The sequence below is a fragment of the Doryrhamphus excisus genome, linkage group LG5 (genome assembly GCF_037039965.1).
Source record: "Doryrhamphus excisus strain RoL-2023G ecotype Guam linkage group LG5, RoL_Dexc_Guam_v1.1, whole genome shotgun sequence".
NCBI classification, from domain to species: domain Eukaryota; kingdom Metazoa; phylum Chordata; class Actinopteri; order Syngnathiformes; family Syngnathidae; genus Doryrhamphus; species Doryrhamphus excisus.
Window position 1 is genome coordinate 23,024,343 of NC_136361.1, and position 14,587 is coordinate 23,038,929.

At 42.4% G+C, this 14,587-nt stretch overlaps 1 protein-coding gene across 1 annotated transcript in view; it reads left to right on the top strand.

Moving 5' to 3' along the window:
• LOC131105165 (eukaryotic translation initiation factor 3 subunit H) overlaps window positions 1–5,156 on the top strand; it is a 43,558-nt gene extending 38,402 nt beyond the window's left edge. Inside the window, exons 7-8 of the mRNA XM_058053014.2 lie at window positions 4,406–4,538; window positions 4,892–5,156. Of these exons, the coding sequence (XP_057908997.2) occupies window positions 4,406–4,538; window positions 4,892–4,986 (228 nt within the window). The 3' untranslated portion in view covers window positions 4,987–5,156. The remainder of the gene's footprint in view (window positions 1–4,405; window positions 4,539–4,891) is intronic.
• The last annotated feature ends 9,431 nt before the right edge of the window (window positions 5,157–14,587 follow it).

Sequence of the window (14,587 nt, forward strand, 5' to 3'; positions counted from 1 at the left end):
TAGATACAAACTTCCACCTACGTTCAAACAGCTTCAATAATTTTGTCGTTAGTCGCGAAGATTGGAATTGAGAAAACGTCTGAAGCGTTAATGTTCAGCCTTCATCATCACCCAGGTTCACAAGCATCAGCCAGACGTACAATAATCACACAACTCCGAGCCCATCACTGTTCACATGACGTGAGCCTCGCAAAAAGACAACACACGTACACAGCCAAACGTCCCCGGGCCAATCACCCACACTGCAGCCAGTATGATTTATCATCCTCCCCCACCGACCTTCTCATCATCGCAGGCCTCAAGCCGCACGTGCACACGTGCACACACGCGCACACACACGGTAAAGCCCTTTGATGGCGTCTACTTTTTATTTATTTTGGGCAGTTACGTACAGCGAACAATACGTGCACTGAGAGGAAGTGAAAGTGAGCTCTATTACACCTTTCATGCATCTACTGTATTTGCGCCCTGTAATCTTGTGCTATTGACCCTGATGCTTCTGGGACAAATGGAACCTTATTAATCACCAGAAGGCTACAAAACCAGTAAATAGCAGGTTCTTCGTTACACTTGGGTGCAGGAAGTGTTTGTCACTTCCCCAGATTTATTTATTGTCATGTTTTTGTCTCGGCACACGGCTTCTTTGGTGACACTTCTCAATGATGCGCCGCCGTCATGGATGACTTTAGGTAAAGACGTCCATGTAATTCACATCAGTCAATTTACTCGGTTCACTGCTCCTCAGGAATAAAAATGATGTTACCAATAGATGTTTAAAAGAACAGATTGTACAAATAAATGTCTAACTTTGTGGATTTGCAACATTTTTTCAAATCAGGAACAGCCTCCTCAAAAAAAGGGATGTAAAACAAAGATAAGAATATTGTCAAAAAGCTATTCAAAGCAGAACTCAGCCTTGCCATATGTGCTGTTGCTTGTTAGCGACAGCCATATGTGCTGTCGTTTGTTGTAAATTTCAATCTTTACACGTGTGTGACATTACATATGTTAAAGTATAATTCATGCGCTGATCTGCAATGCATTGAATTCATCATTGAAGTGATGGTGCTGTGTTTTTACCTCCTTGTTGTTTCGTCAGCTAAATTGGAATCCACCTGTCGTAAATTCAGTTTGTAGTTGGTGATTCGGAAAAATCACACCCGTCTATATAATGTCTCACATGCATATCCGAGCATTAAACCCAGCATGGAATGAAAGGAACTGTTGCTGGGACTGCAACAGGAATGTCTCCAGGCACAAACGGTGGCCTTCATCATCCGCAAATGGAAGAAGTTTGAAAGCAACAGGACTTTTCCAAGAGCTGAGCCGCTGTTAAAGTCAGCAATAGGAGGAGAAGGGCCGGTTTATGAACACGCTCACAAATGAAAATAGAAACCAACTGAACCCTACATGGCCAAGCACTTTGCGACAGAGGCAAGGAAAAACTCCCTCTGGGGAAGAAACCCCGAACAGAGCCAAGTCTCTATGGGGTGGCCGTCTGTCTCGACAGGTTGGGTAAGGATAGGAAAACATAGAGCAGATGGATAGATGGTTGATCAAGTGAGAAAGCAGGAGCGTTTTTATCTTGGTCCAAGGGACAGGGAGGCATATCAGGAGAGAGGCCAAAGTCTAACTATGCTATAGCAAAAAGGTTTGGAGAATACTAAAAAGAGAGAGTCTGCCCCCAAGATTGAGTCCGGGAGACGGTTGCATAACAGAGGATTTACCTGCCATTCTACTTGTAATAAGCCTCAAGTAGGTGTAAATTGGCATCACAGTGTTCTTTCTACTGGGTTGATGGGTCATTAGAAGATCTCTGAGATATACTGGTGTCTGACTGTGTGGTGCTTTATATGGAAGAAGGAGAATTTTGAACTTTTGAATTTTACAGGTAACCACAGCATTGAGGCTAGCACGGGTGAACTGTGATCTGTTCTTCTGGTTCTGGTTAAGACTCATGCGGCAGTGTTTTGGAAGGGTCATTAAAGATTCATCAGGGCAACCTATGAACATGGAGTTACTGTATTCCAGTCTTAGGTCACAAAAGCATCAACATGCTTTTCGGCATCTGGTTAGTGTCAGGAAATTTCAGATTTTTTTATGTTTCGTGGATGGAAAAATACCGTTCTTGACACTTGTTCTGTTTGGGAACTAAAGTAAATGTCCTGATCAAAGATGCCTTCGATTAACCTGACAGAGCTCAAGCATTCCATCTTGGAGCGACCACGATTTCTGCAGAAATCCACCAATCAAACCAGTACGGTAGAATGAGCAGACGGAAGCCACTCCAGGCTACTAAGGGCTGCCCACCTGAGGTTTGCCAGAAAACACACATGGATTCTCAGACCATAACAAACACAATTGTGTTAGTAGTCTGATGAGACAGTATTGAATACTCAATCGTCAATGTCAGCCACAGGAACTGTTAGAACTAGACAGGATAGAGGGGGATGATTACAGGAATATAGAGTAACATCCTGGATAAAAACCTGCCCCCCCCAGAGTTGTCTTGACCACAGAGTTGGGAGACGGTTAATTTTTCAGTAAGACAACAATTCTAAGCACACAGCCACAATATGACAGGGGGGGTAGCTTCAGGACAACTTTGTGCGTGTCCTCGGGCGGCCCAGTCAGAGGCCAGACTCGGATCTGATTAAATACCTCTGGAAAGAAGAGAAAATGGCCGCACACCAACGCTTCCCATCCAAAGCGGAATGGTCAAAAAGCTTGTAGATCATATTCAAAAATACTGGAGGCTGTAATTGCTGTTAAAGGTGCATCAACAAAGTTTTGAGCAAAGACTGTGAATGCTTCTGCACACGTTATTTCTTGTTTTTATTTTGAATTTGCAAGATTACATTCTGGATGCACTGTACATACTGGATCCTCTGTTCTAGGAAAGAGGTTGACTTGGCTATTATAATACATTAGTAGTTATTTTGCACTTGCATATAAATTAGCTTGGAAATGCTCCTGACTCTAAAATTCGAGATGATTCAAGTGTTAAAACAAGGCCTTGATGCAAACATGAAGCATGTACTTTGAAGCTCCACTTCTCGGTGTAAGCCCAAACATAAGACATCCCCAGAAATACACTCTCTGCTACATGAGGCTCGGTAGTTGCAGCTGCGAGGATGCTTCTCTGCAGGACGCCGTGGAAGCCTTGTGAAGTTGCAGTGTAAATACCGTGGAATCCTTCTGCAGTCTGTCTGACAGCTGCTATGCGGGACGGAATCATTTCCGTCTAAAGGGAACATAGAAAGTCAAAGCTGCTTTCGAGTCCATCCTTTCGGTTTAAGAAGCCTCGTGGTATGTCAGTCGTCAAGAGAACCTCACCAATTGCTTGAACCTGTACTTTGAATAGACGTCTCATTTCAGATATACAAAATAATACTTAATAATGAAGACAACAAGGTGGCAACATATAGTATTATATTTTAACATTGTTAAAACTATAGCTAATTTAAGCATTATTAATAGTGCGCAATTAAATATCGCCTAATTTTGATAAGTGACGAGAGCCGTCTTATCCAGGTCAGTGTTGCTTAGTCCCTGCCATGCAGATTCACAATTACTTGGTTTTTACGTTGCTTTGATTTTCATGTTGTTTTCACCTCTAAATGCAGTCTACACAGGCAGAATCAGTGCTGTTTATTAATCGAAGAAGCAAAATAATAGAACACACTTGGGCAACATATTGTGATTCACAACAAAATTGTTATCCTACATTTTTTGGATCAGATATTTGATATTTTGTAGAACCGGTTGAAAACTTGTTCGGTTTTTTCGTCCCCACAAGTGACCATTTTTTGTAGAGCTATATGCACAAATGCAGAAAATGGTCCTATCTCGCAGTGTTAAAAGAAGCCTTGAAAAAAATCACCTCCCAATATTTAATCAGTTCTTCCATATCCCATTTCTGACAATTTCTGATAATAGTCAGAAATTCATTTTAGTAGCCTAGATTTTAAATATTCATATAGATGTGAGTTACACAAATCCGTCATTATTGGTAATGTTCCAAAGTTGACCCAAGAAGAAAAGCCCCCCGTCACATGTTCCAAGACATTTACTAAATGAAAAATGGGCGGGTTCCAACAGAAGGTGCTATCTTCTGAGTTGCATCCAGATCCAGATGTTGGTACCTGGAAATAGAAGGAGAAACGCCGCCATCTGCTCTCATATTCATATTTCCAGTCTACAGCAGAAATGAAGACATTGACCTCGCCGTTCCAATACTTGGAGGGCGCTGTCACGTCTGCATTTCTTCTCTTAGTGCTTCTATTTTAGGCTCGTGCTTTTGCCAACTGCGGTGCTCTAACCGCCATCGCTATCTGATGTCGTGTATCGTGCGCCGTTATTATGCTATAACGCCTCGTATGGCACATCCCATCCCTCCCTGCAGTACCTCCAGAGGCGGCAGCAGGAAAATGCCCAGCGCCAGAGTCGAGGGGAGGCGCCGTTGCCTGAAGAGGACATCACCAAAATGTTCAAGCCCCCACAGCCTCCGCCCCGCATGGACACGCTGCTCATCGCAGGTACGGTAACGCAAACGATGCATTTTCCTGTGTCTCCCCGATAGAACCTTCCACTTTTTCCAAAGTCCACCAACTTCCTGTTTTCCCCGTACTGGAGCTCAGGCTCTGCTTTGTAATTACCCCCCCCCCCCCAATTATCAGGAAATTACATGAATCTAAAGTTTAACCGCCCCTTTGTCTGCCGTTTCACGCTGTTCAGCTCTCCTCCGCCCGCGACAGCTTTCTGATCCTGCAATTTATTCTAATTTGATGTTTTGCTATGCTTCCCCCCCCCCCCCCGGCCTGGACCTGCCGGTGTGTGCGTCCGTGGACAAACGTACATATCGGGTGGGTGTGCGGCTACCCTCCAACAGGGCAAATTAACAACTACTGCCAGAACGTGAAGGAATTCACCTCGCAGAACCTTGGGAAGCTGTTCATGGCAGAGGCTCTCCAAGGCCACAACTAGATGAGACAACCAGAGAGCACAGAGGAGGAATACATGAAAATGAAACTAGCCAACAACGGAAGCTTTGTTCATTCCCTGCTCATCTAGTCATTGTTTACGCCATTTTGCATACAAATTCATCTTTGATTTAAGATTGAAATAAAAGTGAAACAGCTCCGCCTTTTCCTTTTCCTTGTAGGTTTTTAACAACTAACCCAACGCTCCACGAGTGTATCCAATCAATCAGGCGCTTTTCCTTTACATTTGTCAAATAATGAGCCGTTTCATTGTTGAATAACTTTCCGCTCGCTAGCATGTTCCATAATCAACTATAAGTGGTATTCTTGCAAAGTGGAAGCGTTTAGATGCCACGCTAACTCAGCCACAAAGTGTCAGACCGCATAAAGTTCCCGAGCGGGGTCGGCGAGTGCTGATGCGATAAAGTCACCAACGCTTTGCTGACTCAATTAGCGTTAGAGTTCCAAACCTCCTCTGGCATTAACATCAGCAAAAAAAAACAGCGCTGGGTGCTTTATGGCATGTGTTTCCTTGACTCAGTGACTGCATGCTAGGAAGCGCCATGCCAAGAAAGACTTCCTGTGAGGTCGCCAGGCTGTTTTACGTGATGCAGGGGACGACGGTAAAGTTTGGTGCCGAAGCGACAATGCTTGTTCTTCCGTCGCCATCATACAAGGACACTTTCATGGGAACATTTTGGGGAAGGACATTTTCTCTTTCATAAACGGAAACTTTAAGGTGGAAGAACATGGAAGTCACTGGAATTGAAATGAACTGGAACCCCCGTGATCGAGTCCAAGATAAGTTACCTCTAATTTCACGAATTCCCTCAGACGCATTCATTATCGCCGGGGTCTCAAACTCAATTTACTTGGGGGCCACTGGAGCTCGGGTCTGGGTGAGACTGTGCCACATCAGGCCCCCCCCCCCCTAAAAAAAATTTATTTATTTATTTATTAAAAACAAAAAATTTTAAAAACTTTGTTTTGGAAAAGCTCTGATAAAACATTCCACTGTTCTCAAATATTTTAATTTTTATTTTTCTACACAAAATAAGATGAAAAATAAATCAAGAATAAAGAAAATCAATCAGTAATAAATAAATATAATAATAATAATAATAAAACTGCAAATAAAAACTTAAGAAACCACATATACAAGTTATTTCCTTTAAACTTAAATAGCCAAAAACTTACCACTTCCACACGGACAGTGAGGATAACTATTAACAGTTATTTCACCTTTAACATGAACATTAATCAAACGTAATACTTTTTTCTGGGTACATGATACCATACAGCATCCATATCAAACTTTAAACATTAAACTTTCATATCAAGGCGGGGGCCTCAAACTAGGGCCGCGTGTTCGAGACCCCTGCTTTATTGTATTCGTGAATGACGAGCTGTTCTAGCTTAGTTATGTTGCTAGAATCCGTACACGAGTGCTATCAAGCATTCCGCCAAGACAATAGTTGTACAGCAGATCCTCGCTATTAGTGGCGGGTGGCGTTGACGTGCGATGGCGAATGCCGAGTATGTGAGTGTCGACTGTACTTTGCAGTGATGTAGAAGTGAACTGGGCTGAGTATTTTCTTCCACCGTATCAGTACTACGTTGAGAACGCCGTGAAATGGCAGCGGCTCGGTGTCACTGTGCTAAACGGACCTTAGATTTGTGTCAGGTTTTATCTGGTGTCTTAATTAGGCCACACAGAATCTGCACTCGTGTAGCAATTAGCGAGTGTTGGTTTCAGGCGGTGCACAATGATCGAGACCAGGGACTTTTGTTTTGTTTTGATTTATTCTACCAGGGGTTGCAGACATTACAGGCTTGAAAACACCTCCTACTAAATCTGGTAAATATTTATGTCATAGCCTTCGTAGCGTCTCTCAATACAGACGGTGGAAATATTATGATTGGTTAGAATGCTCAAGATAGATCAGGTATGTACATCATTTAAATCAAGTCAAAAAGTATGAAAATGGGTCAGTTCAGTTTTCAATGCAGTTCTTTCTTGTGTCATTTGCAACAACAATACTACCATCCAACATTAAAACCTGAATTTGACTGATTTTGTCCTGGGACGAAGACCACATTCATCAAATAATTACTTAATTTGAAGACCATTTTTAATCCCTTCTCAAAGACCATTTATTTTGTCTTGTTTTCAGTATCTGTGAAGTAAGAATTGGTAGACTATCCGCTTAACCATCTGGTTGCTCATCTCATCCCTAACGAGAAGCATTGTTATTATGTGGCCTGCAAACAGACTGCAAATGTATACTCACAGAATAACGGCCTCGAAAGGAGCTTATCCGAGATCCAGGATGAGGTCAACAACCTCCGGTAGGAAAATGGAGCACTGGGCAATGAAATCAAGGTACTACAGGAAGATAATGCTGCCTTGGACGCCTCTTAAGGAGGTCAAAAAGCCTATGGAGGAAAGTAGAGCACTGGCAATGAAATCCAGGTGATGCAACCGTAGACGTCTTCCAAAACGCTAATACATTCAAGAAATAACTCCTACCGAAAAACAAAGGTGGTGTCCGCGTTGATCTTGCTGGCATATCGCGTCTTTGGGGAAAAGTCGCTTCCAGAATCGTCTTCAATGAAGGTCAAAGTAATCTTAAAAGTTCATGTATCCCTTTCATTCATCATTCATTTGCGTTTATGTCCATCTTTTCCTATGAAACTTGTCCTCACTAGCGTCGCCGGGTGCCTGCTGGAGCCTATCCCAGCTGACTTTGGGCGACAAACAATCATTCATAGTTATGGACAGTGAAGCTAACATGCATGGTTTGGGAATGCGGGAGGAAACCGGAGTACCCGCACGGGTACTACTGACCCAGGTTTTCCCGATCTCTTGAACGTGTGGCTGCCATGCTAACCATGAGGACACGTTTCAATCAGTTTTCCGCATGTAAAAATATGATTGTCAAACTATAAAAAATGAAAATGTACAAAAAAATACTACAAAAAAACTGTTAAAAAAAACTTTTAAAAAAACTATAAAAAATAACATGTTTTGTATTAACATTTTTGTCTTTTTGAACAGATGAATTGGATCTACCTTATACTAAAAATGTATCTAGTTAGCGTAATGTAAAAAAAAACTATAAAAAAGTATTAAAAAATAACATGTTTTGTGTTAAGATATGCCTTTATTGGTCCCTCAGTGGGGAAATTTGTGTTAACATTTTTGTCTTTCTGAACAGATGAATTGTAAAAAATGTATCTGGTTAGCGTAATGTTAAAAAAAATACTACAAAAATACTACAAAAACTATAAAAAAATAACATGTTTTGTGTTAACATTTTTGTTTTTCTGAACAGATGAATTGGATCTACCTTATAGTAAAAATGTATCTGGTTAGCATCACCTACTCATGATGATAACCAAGGTTTCCCTGTGCTTCAAACACTATAAAATCACCGTAATTAAAAAATACTACAAAAAAAACCTACAAAAAAACTCTAAAAAGACTATAAAAAAATAACATGTTTTGTGTCAACATTTTTGTCTTTCTGAACAGATGAATTGGATCTACCTTATAGTAAAAATGTATCTGGTTAGCGCAATGTTAAAAAAATACTACAAAAAACTATAAAAAACTTAAAAAAACCTATAAAAAACTATTAAAAAAACAAAAAAAAATAACATGTTTTGTGTTAACATTTTTGTCTTTCTGAACAGATGAATTGGGTCTACCTTATAGTAAAAATGTATCTGGTTAGCGTAATGTTAAAAAAATACTACAAAAAACTATAAAAAACTTAAAAAAAACTATTAAAAAAACTAAAAAAAATAACATGTTTTGTGTTAACATTTTTGTCTTTCTGAACAGATGAATTGGGTCTACCTTATAGTAAAAATGTATCTGGTTAGCGTCACCTACTCATGATGATAACCAAGGTTTCGAATGCTATAAAATCCCCGTAATTACGGCAGTGCAGTGTTTTAGCAGATATAAATATATACTCTGGTATATACTCTGTGCCAGTCATTAGAAGCAAGTATATTCAGTCAACTTGAACTCTGGTCACATGGCATGATGATGATGAAACAATGTATTCATCGCAGTAGCGCTGCGCCGCCGGTGCGCTCACCTTCAGATAAAGTATCACCCTAAGCAAACTTTTGGCAATCCTTAATCAAAACACGACTAGTCAGCACTCTGTCGGTGGTGGGAAATGTCCTTGAACTAACCACATGATTTTACAGCTCAAATGCGACTGAGCTGTTGATCCTTCACACAGGATCAAATCACTTTGCGTAGTTATGGAGGCGCGGCTCAATTCATCAAGCGTTTTTTTTTTTTTTTGTTTTTTTTTCCCAGCCGAGTCTCCGTCAGCTCGGCAACAGGAAGCTTGAGTGATGGCTCTACCGGCTCCATTTAATAAAGAAGCTGCCAGTGTGGTTCATTGCATAATAATTACCTCGGCACTCTGTTGCTGCTCCTCAAGCCGCCGTGCGACGGCGCCGTGGAATACCGCCTCTGATGTCTGACTTGTCATCAGCATCACCTCGTCGAGCAATAACTCGTACGGCTCCTGCTTGCCATCAGCGCGGTCGTTAGCGATAATTACGAGTCGAGCGACGTGATAAATGTTTATGGTAGCAGCGGTACTCAAGACACAAATAAATTCTTCCTAAAATCACCACGCCGTTTCCCTTTCACGCTACTTCCATGGGAAGTATTTGTTGATAAGTCGGTAATTAATTAAGCTATCCGTTAAGGATCAGGCACACCTGTAATTGGCGTGACGCCTCATGATGGCGGCCGTCGCTTCCTTGTATCGGCAGGTATCGATTGGCTGCGGAGAGGTGGCTTCTGTTGGGGCTTGAAGGCTTGTTTGGAATTCCGAGGCGGCGCCACGGGCCCTTGTCGCCCTTGAGGGCTGACTGGGGCACCGCCTCTCCTGTTGCTAATCCAAGGATGTGGCAGGAATTCTTAAAACCTTGAAAATGCTTCAAGCCGAGCTACGAGGAAACTCACAAGGCGGCCGCTCACCCCTTTGCGGAGTGCGAAGATGGTGGCGGAGGTCGTGCTCCCGGTTGAGGAGACCGCCGTTTTGATGGGAGGGGAAAAAGAAAAAAAAAAAAAATCAGTCAAGACTGAATCATGTTGTCATGGCAAGGCTCAAGGGCGACGGAGGGGAGGCGCATGGGAGTCAAAGTGGTGCATTAGACCGCTGTCACATAAATCATGACATAAACCACTGACGATCCCAGGAAGCAAAAGAGGGCTGACCTTTTATGACTTTATCACAGGGCTCAAACACTGCCAAGACGTCTACGTGTGTGTGTGTGTGTGTGTGTGTGTGTGCTAAAATAAACCTCCACATCCAACATCTTCAGGTTTTACTGATTAGTAGTTTTACTTATTAGTAGTACACTAATCCCTGCTATACTGCAGTAACGAGTGTCCAGACCCGACTGTGATGAGTGAATTTTTGCTATCAAATATTTTCATAGTTGGAACATAGAAGAGTTTCTTAATAAGGTTTAGAACATTATTACATTATTAGGGCTTTGTTCAGTCTTACTGAACATCACAGTGACATTACTGACACCTAGTGGCCAGTGTGCAATACTGCATGTTATTTACTTAGAATCAGTCATCTGCATAATCTCCCTATTTTGGTTCATTATGACATTTTTATCATCAAAAATGCTTTTTTTGTAACTTTTTTTAAAACAAAATTTCTGAATATATCTTATATTTGTTTTATTATATATATATATATATATATATATATATATATATATATATATATTTCATATATTTATTTTATTTTATATTTTGAAAGAAGTGAATGTGAAGCTGGCTGCACGGTAGTTGAGTGGTTAGCGCGCAGACCTCACAGCTAGGAGACCCTAGTTCAATCCCACCCTTTGCCATCTCTGTGTGGAGTTTGCATGTTCTCCCCGTGCATGCGTGGGTTTTCTCCGGGTACTCCGGTTTCCTCCCACATTCCAAAAACATGCTAGGTTAATTTAATTATCACAGCAGCCAAAGATGATGGAAGGAATCATCACTGCGATCAGAAGTGTTTTGTCAGTCGGTGTTGCTGTGATGAAATGTCTGGAATGGATGAGTCCGCCCCCCTACATCCTCCAGTGGAAAAATCTGGACCCCTGCTTTATATAAAGTATTGTTGGTATACTCCAACAATACAAAACAATGCAGTATACTCCATACTGTATACCTACATTCTATGTATGTGAAATGGGAATTTGGTACGGTATTGTAGTATAGTTGTGATAAATTAATCTTAATTAATATTTGCTGTTTTCCTCATTAAGGATTTAATCCTGGATATCGGAGGGACAGAAGCCGGACCGGAATGTCATGGTTTTACCGAGTGGGATCAGAGATTAGCTCCGATGATTTGCGTTGGAAGTCATCATATACTGGATGTATGGCTTGTTAAAATCCGCACACATTTTACAAACAATATCGATACTGGTAAAGATGGTTACCTCTTGTAACATTCATTAATTCATCTCATTAATTCATCTTTTGACTTGCTTTTACGATGTGACGGTGATTGAACACAGCAAAACAAGTTTTGAGTCATCATAACCGTGAATACAGGGCTGCGTGTGGGACCCCCGATCTACGGGGGGGCTTCATTTTTCAGTAGCAAGCACCGAGTCAGCCTGAGGCAGGAGAGACAAGATCAAGTCATCTGACATGAGCATGTTTCCACAATAAAAGAAAGAATTTAAAAAAATCACCCATTCATGGTGTAATGGTACAGCTGCTCCTTTTAAGGGAGTCGTTATTTTGTACTGGATCTTGTGTTACTCAAAGAGTGAACAATAACAATACAGGCCGTTAATTGCCATCCACTGCCTTGGAAGAATTAAAAAAAGCACCCACTCACCTGTCAGTCTGATGGTGTTATGGTACAGCTGCTCCTTTTAAGGGAGTTGATATTTGCACTGGATCTTGTGTTACTCAAAGAGTTAACAATAACGACACAGGCCGTTAATTGCCATCCACTGCCTTGGAAAGAATTAAAAAAAAAGCACCCACTCACCTGTCAGTCTGATGGTGTAATGGTACAGCTGCTCCTTTTAAGGCAGTTGTTATTTTGTACTGGATCTTGTGTTACTTAAATAGTTAACAATAACAATATAGGCCGTTAAATGCTATCCACTACCTTGGAAAGAATTAAAAAAAAGCACCCACTCACCTGTCAGTCTGATGGTGTAATGGTACAGCTGCTCCTTTTAAGGGAGTTGTTATTTTGTACTGGATCTTGTGTTACTCAAAGAGTTAACAATAACAATACAGGCCGTTAATTGCCATCCACTACCTGGGAAAGAGTTTAAAAAAAGCACCCACTCACCTGTCAGTCTGATGGTGTAATGGTGCAACTGCTCCTTTTAAGGGAGTTATTTTGTACTGGATCTTGTGTTACTTATATAGTTAACAATAACAATACAGGCCGTTAATTGCCATCCACTACCTTGGAAAGAATTTAAAAAAAAGCACCCACTCACCTGTCAGTGTGATGGTGTAATGGTACAGCTGCTCCTTTTAAGGGAGTTGTTATTTGCACTGGATCTTGTTACTTAAAGAGTTAACAATAACAATACAGGCCGTTAATTGCCATCCACTACCTTGGAAAGAATTTTAAAAAAGCACCCACTCACCTGTCAGTCTGATGGTGTAATGGTGCAACTGCTCCTTTTAAGGGAGTTATTTTGTACTGGATCTTGTGTTACTTAAATAGTTAACAATAACAACAGGCCGTTAATTGCCATCCACTACCTTGGAAAGAATTTTAAAAAAAAAGCACCCACTCATCTGTCAGTCTGATGGTGTAATGGTACAGCTGCTCCTTTTAAGGCAGTTGTTATTTTGTACTGGATCTTGTGTTACTCAAAGAGTTAACAATAACAATACAGGCCGTTAATTGCCATCCACTACTTTGGTCTAGTCAGAGTACTACGCTTTGTGACATCCTTGTTTACTTGTTTCAAAAATGGCTTCCATGTGCCGTGTAGCTAACGTTAAGGGCCAACGGTGGCGTGACGATCCCATTCTGGTATCTTAGCATACAGGCTAGGTGCGAACACATCACCCTGTGTTCCCACGAGCGGATGCACGAGTGGATGCACGAGTGCAGGTCCGTTATAAGGCTCGGGAGAAAAGAGCCACAGCAGCAGCAGCTGCGCTTTGTGATTCCCTCTCCCACGCTAACCGGCTAAATTGACCGTGAGATGACTGCGAGTCGGTGAAAACGACAACCACATCCTCATATCTCGCACCTATTTCCGCCGCTCAACCTGCTGAGGCAATACTCCATGATGTCACGTCCTCTTCTGCATTTGTGAAGATTAGCCACAAACCACACGCCTGAAAGGAGGATGTGAAGCCGGTGGGGTCTTTCTGTGGGGGCCCACTTTTCCTACGCTGCAATTGCAGGAAATACTTCATTAGGATTATGGGATTTGTCTGTGCACCTTCAGATTCCCGAGGAGGAGGCGGCGGCAAGATGTCAGAGGGATATAAGTTTGGTCTCATTTAATCAGCGGGCGCGGCCTGCGCCGCTCTGACCTCGCCGGTAATTTATTAGGATTCCAACACAAACGCCGTCGCCTCCCTGGCGCCTGCCGTCGCCTTGCCACTGGTGATCGAGGGAATCAGCTGGCGGAATATTATTTCCCCGTCAGCCCTCAATACTTTGCTCTTGCGTTGGCCGCATATATCACCATGGCAACAGGAATACCTATCCTGGATGTAAAGCGGGAAGCCAAGCGGATGTGTTTGTGGAAAGTAGAGTGGTGGAATTTAGGGATTATTCCCACAAATCCGAGCAGGCCTGCGGAGTAACTGACTTCATGGCGTAAAAAAAACACCCCACTCCCACTCCCACGGTCAGCCTTACCTTATCTCGACTTCCTCCTCTGAGGTCAACAGATCTGCTGTGTGATTGGGCAACGGTATAGATGGAGCGCCGCGTTCATCTCTGGCCGCCACCCAGCTCGATGGCCGTCGCACAAACCGTGGCACAAATCCCACAGGCCATTACGAGGCAGCTTTAATCCTCACAACGGCGGCAAGAGAAGCCTTTCAAGGAGGCTTTCCAAGCATGACGCCCTGCCTGTTCCGTGCATCCGTGGGCTTCAGGCGCAGCTGAGGCGCATTGTTGGGATCCCACTCCATCACTAATGTCGCCTCTTATCCCCGAAGCGCAAAGACAAATGTACTGGATGTCCTCCTCCTGGGGATCAATCACATGTTGCTTGTAATCTCTGGCTGGCCGCCATCGCCGGGCACGTTCCGTCCTGTTTGTTGCATGCTGGGTAATCAATCATCGTTTTATGGACGTCTTGATTATGCAGGTAAAGATGATTGTTTGTTGCTCCGTTTGTTTGCTTCCGCTGGTGTTGGGATTCAAGGTTATTTTCCGGCAGAAATAAAGGAGCCCCCTCGGTTATTTATGAATCTGCGTTTTGTAAACACACCGACAAGGGCTCATCAATTCGCCGACTCGTGCCCACGTTGTCCTGAGGATTTAGTATCGTGTCGTGTGCTTATTTGAACAGGATGCCGGGTTAGATTCCACAACACAAAGCACCACCAA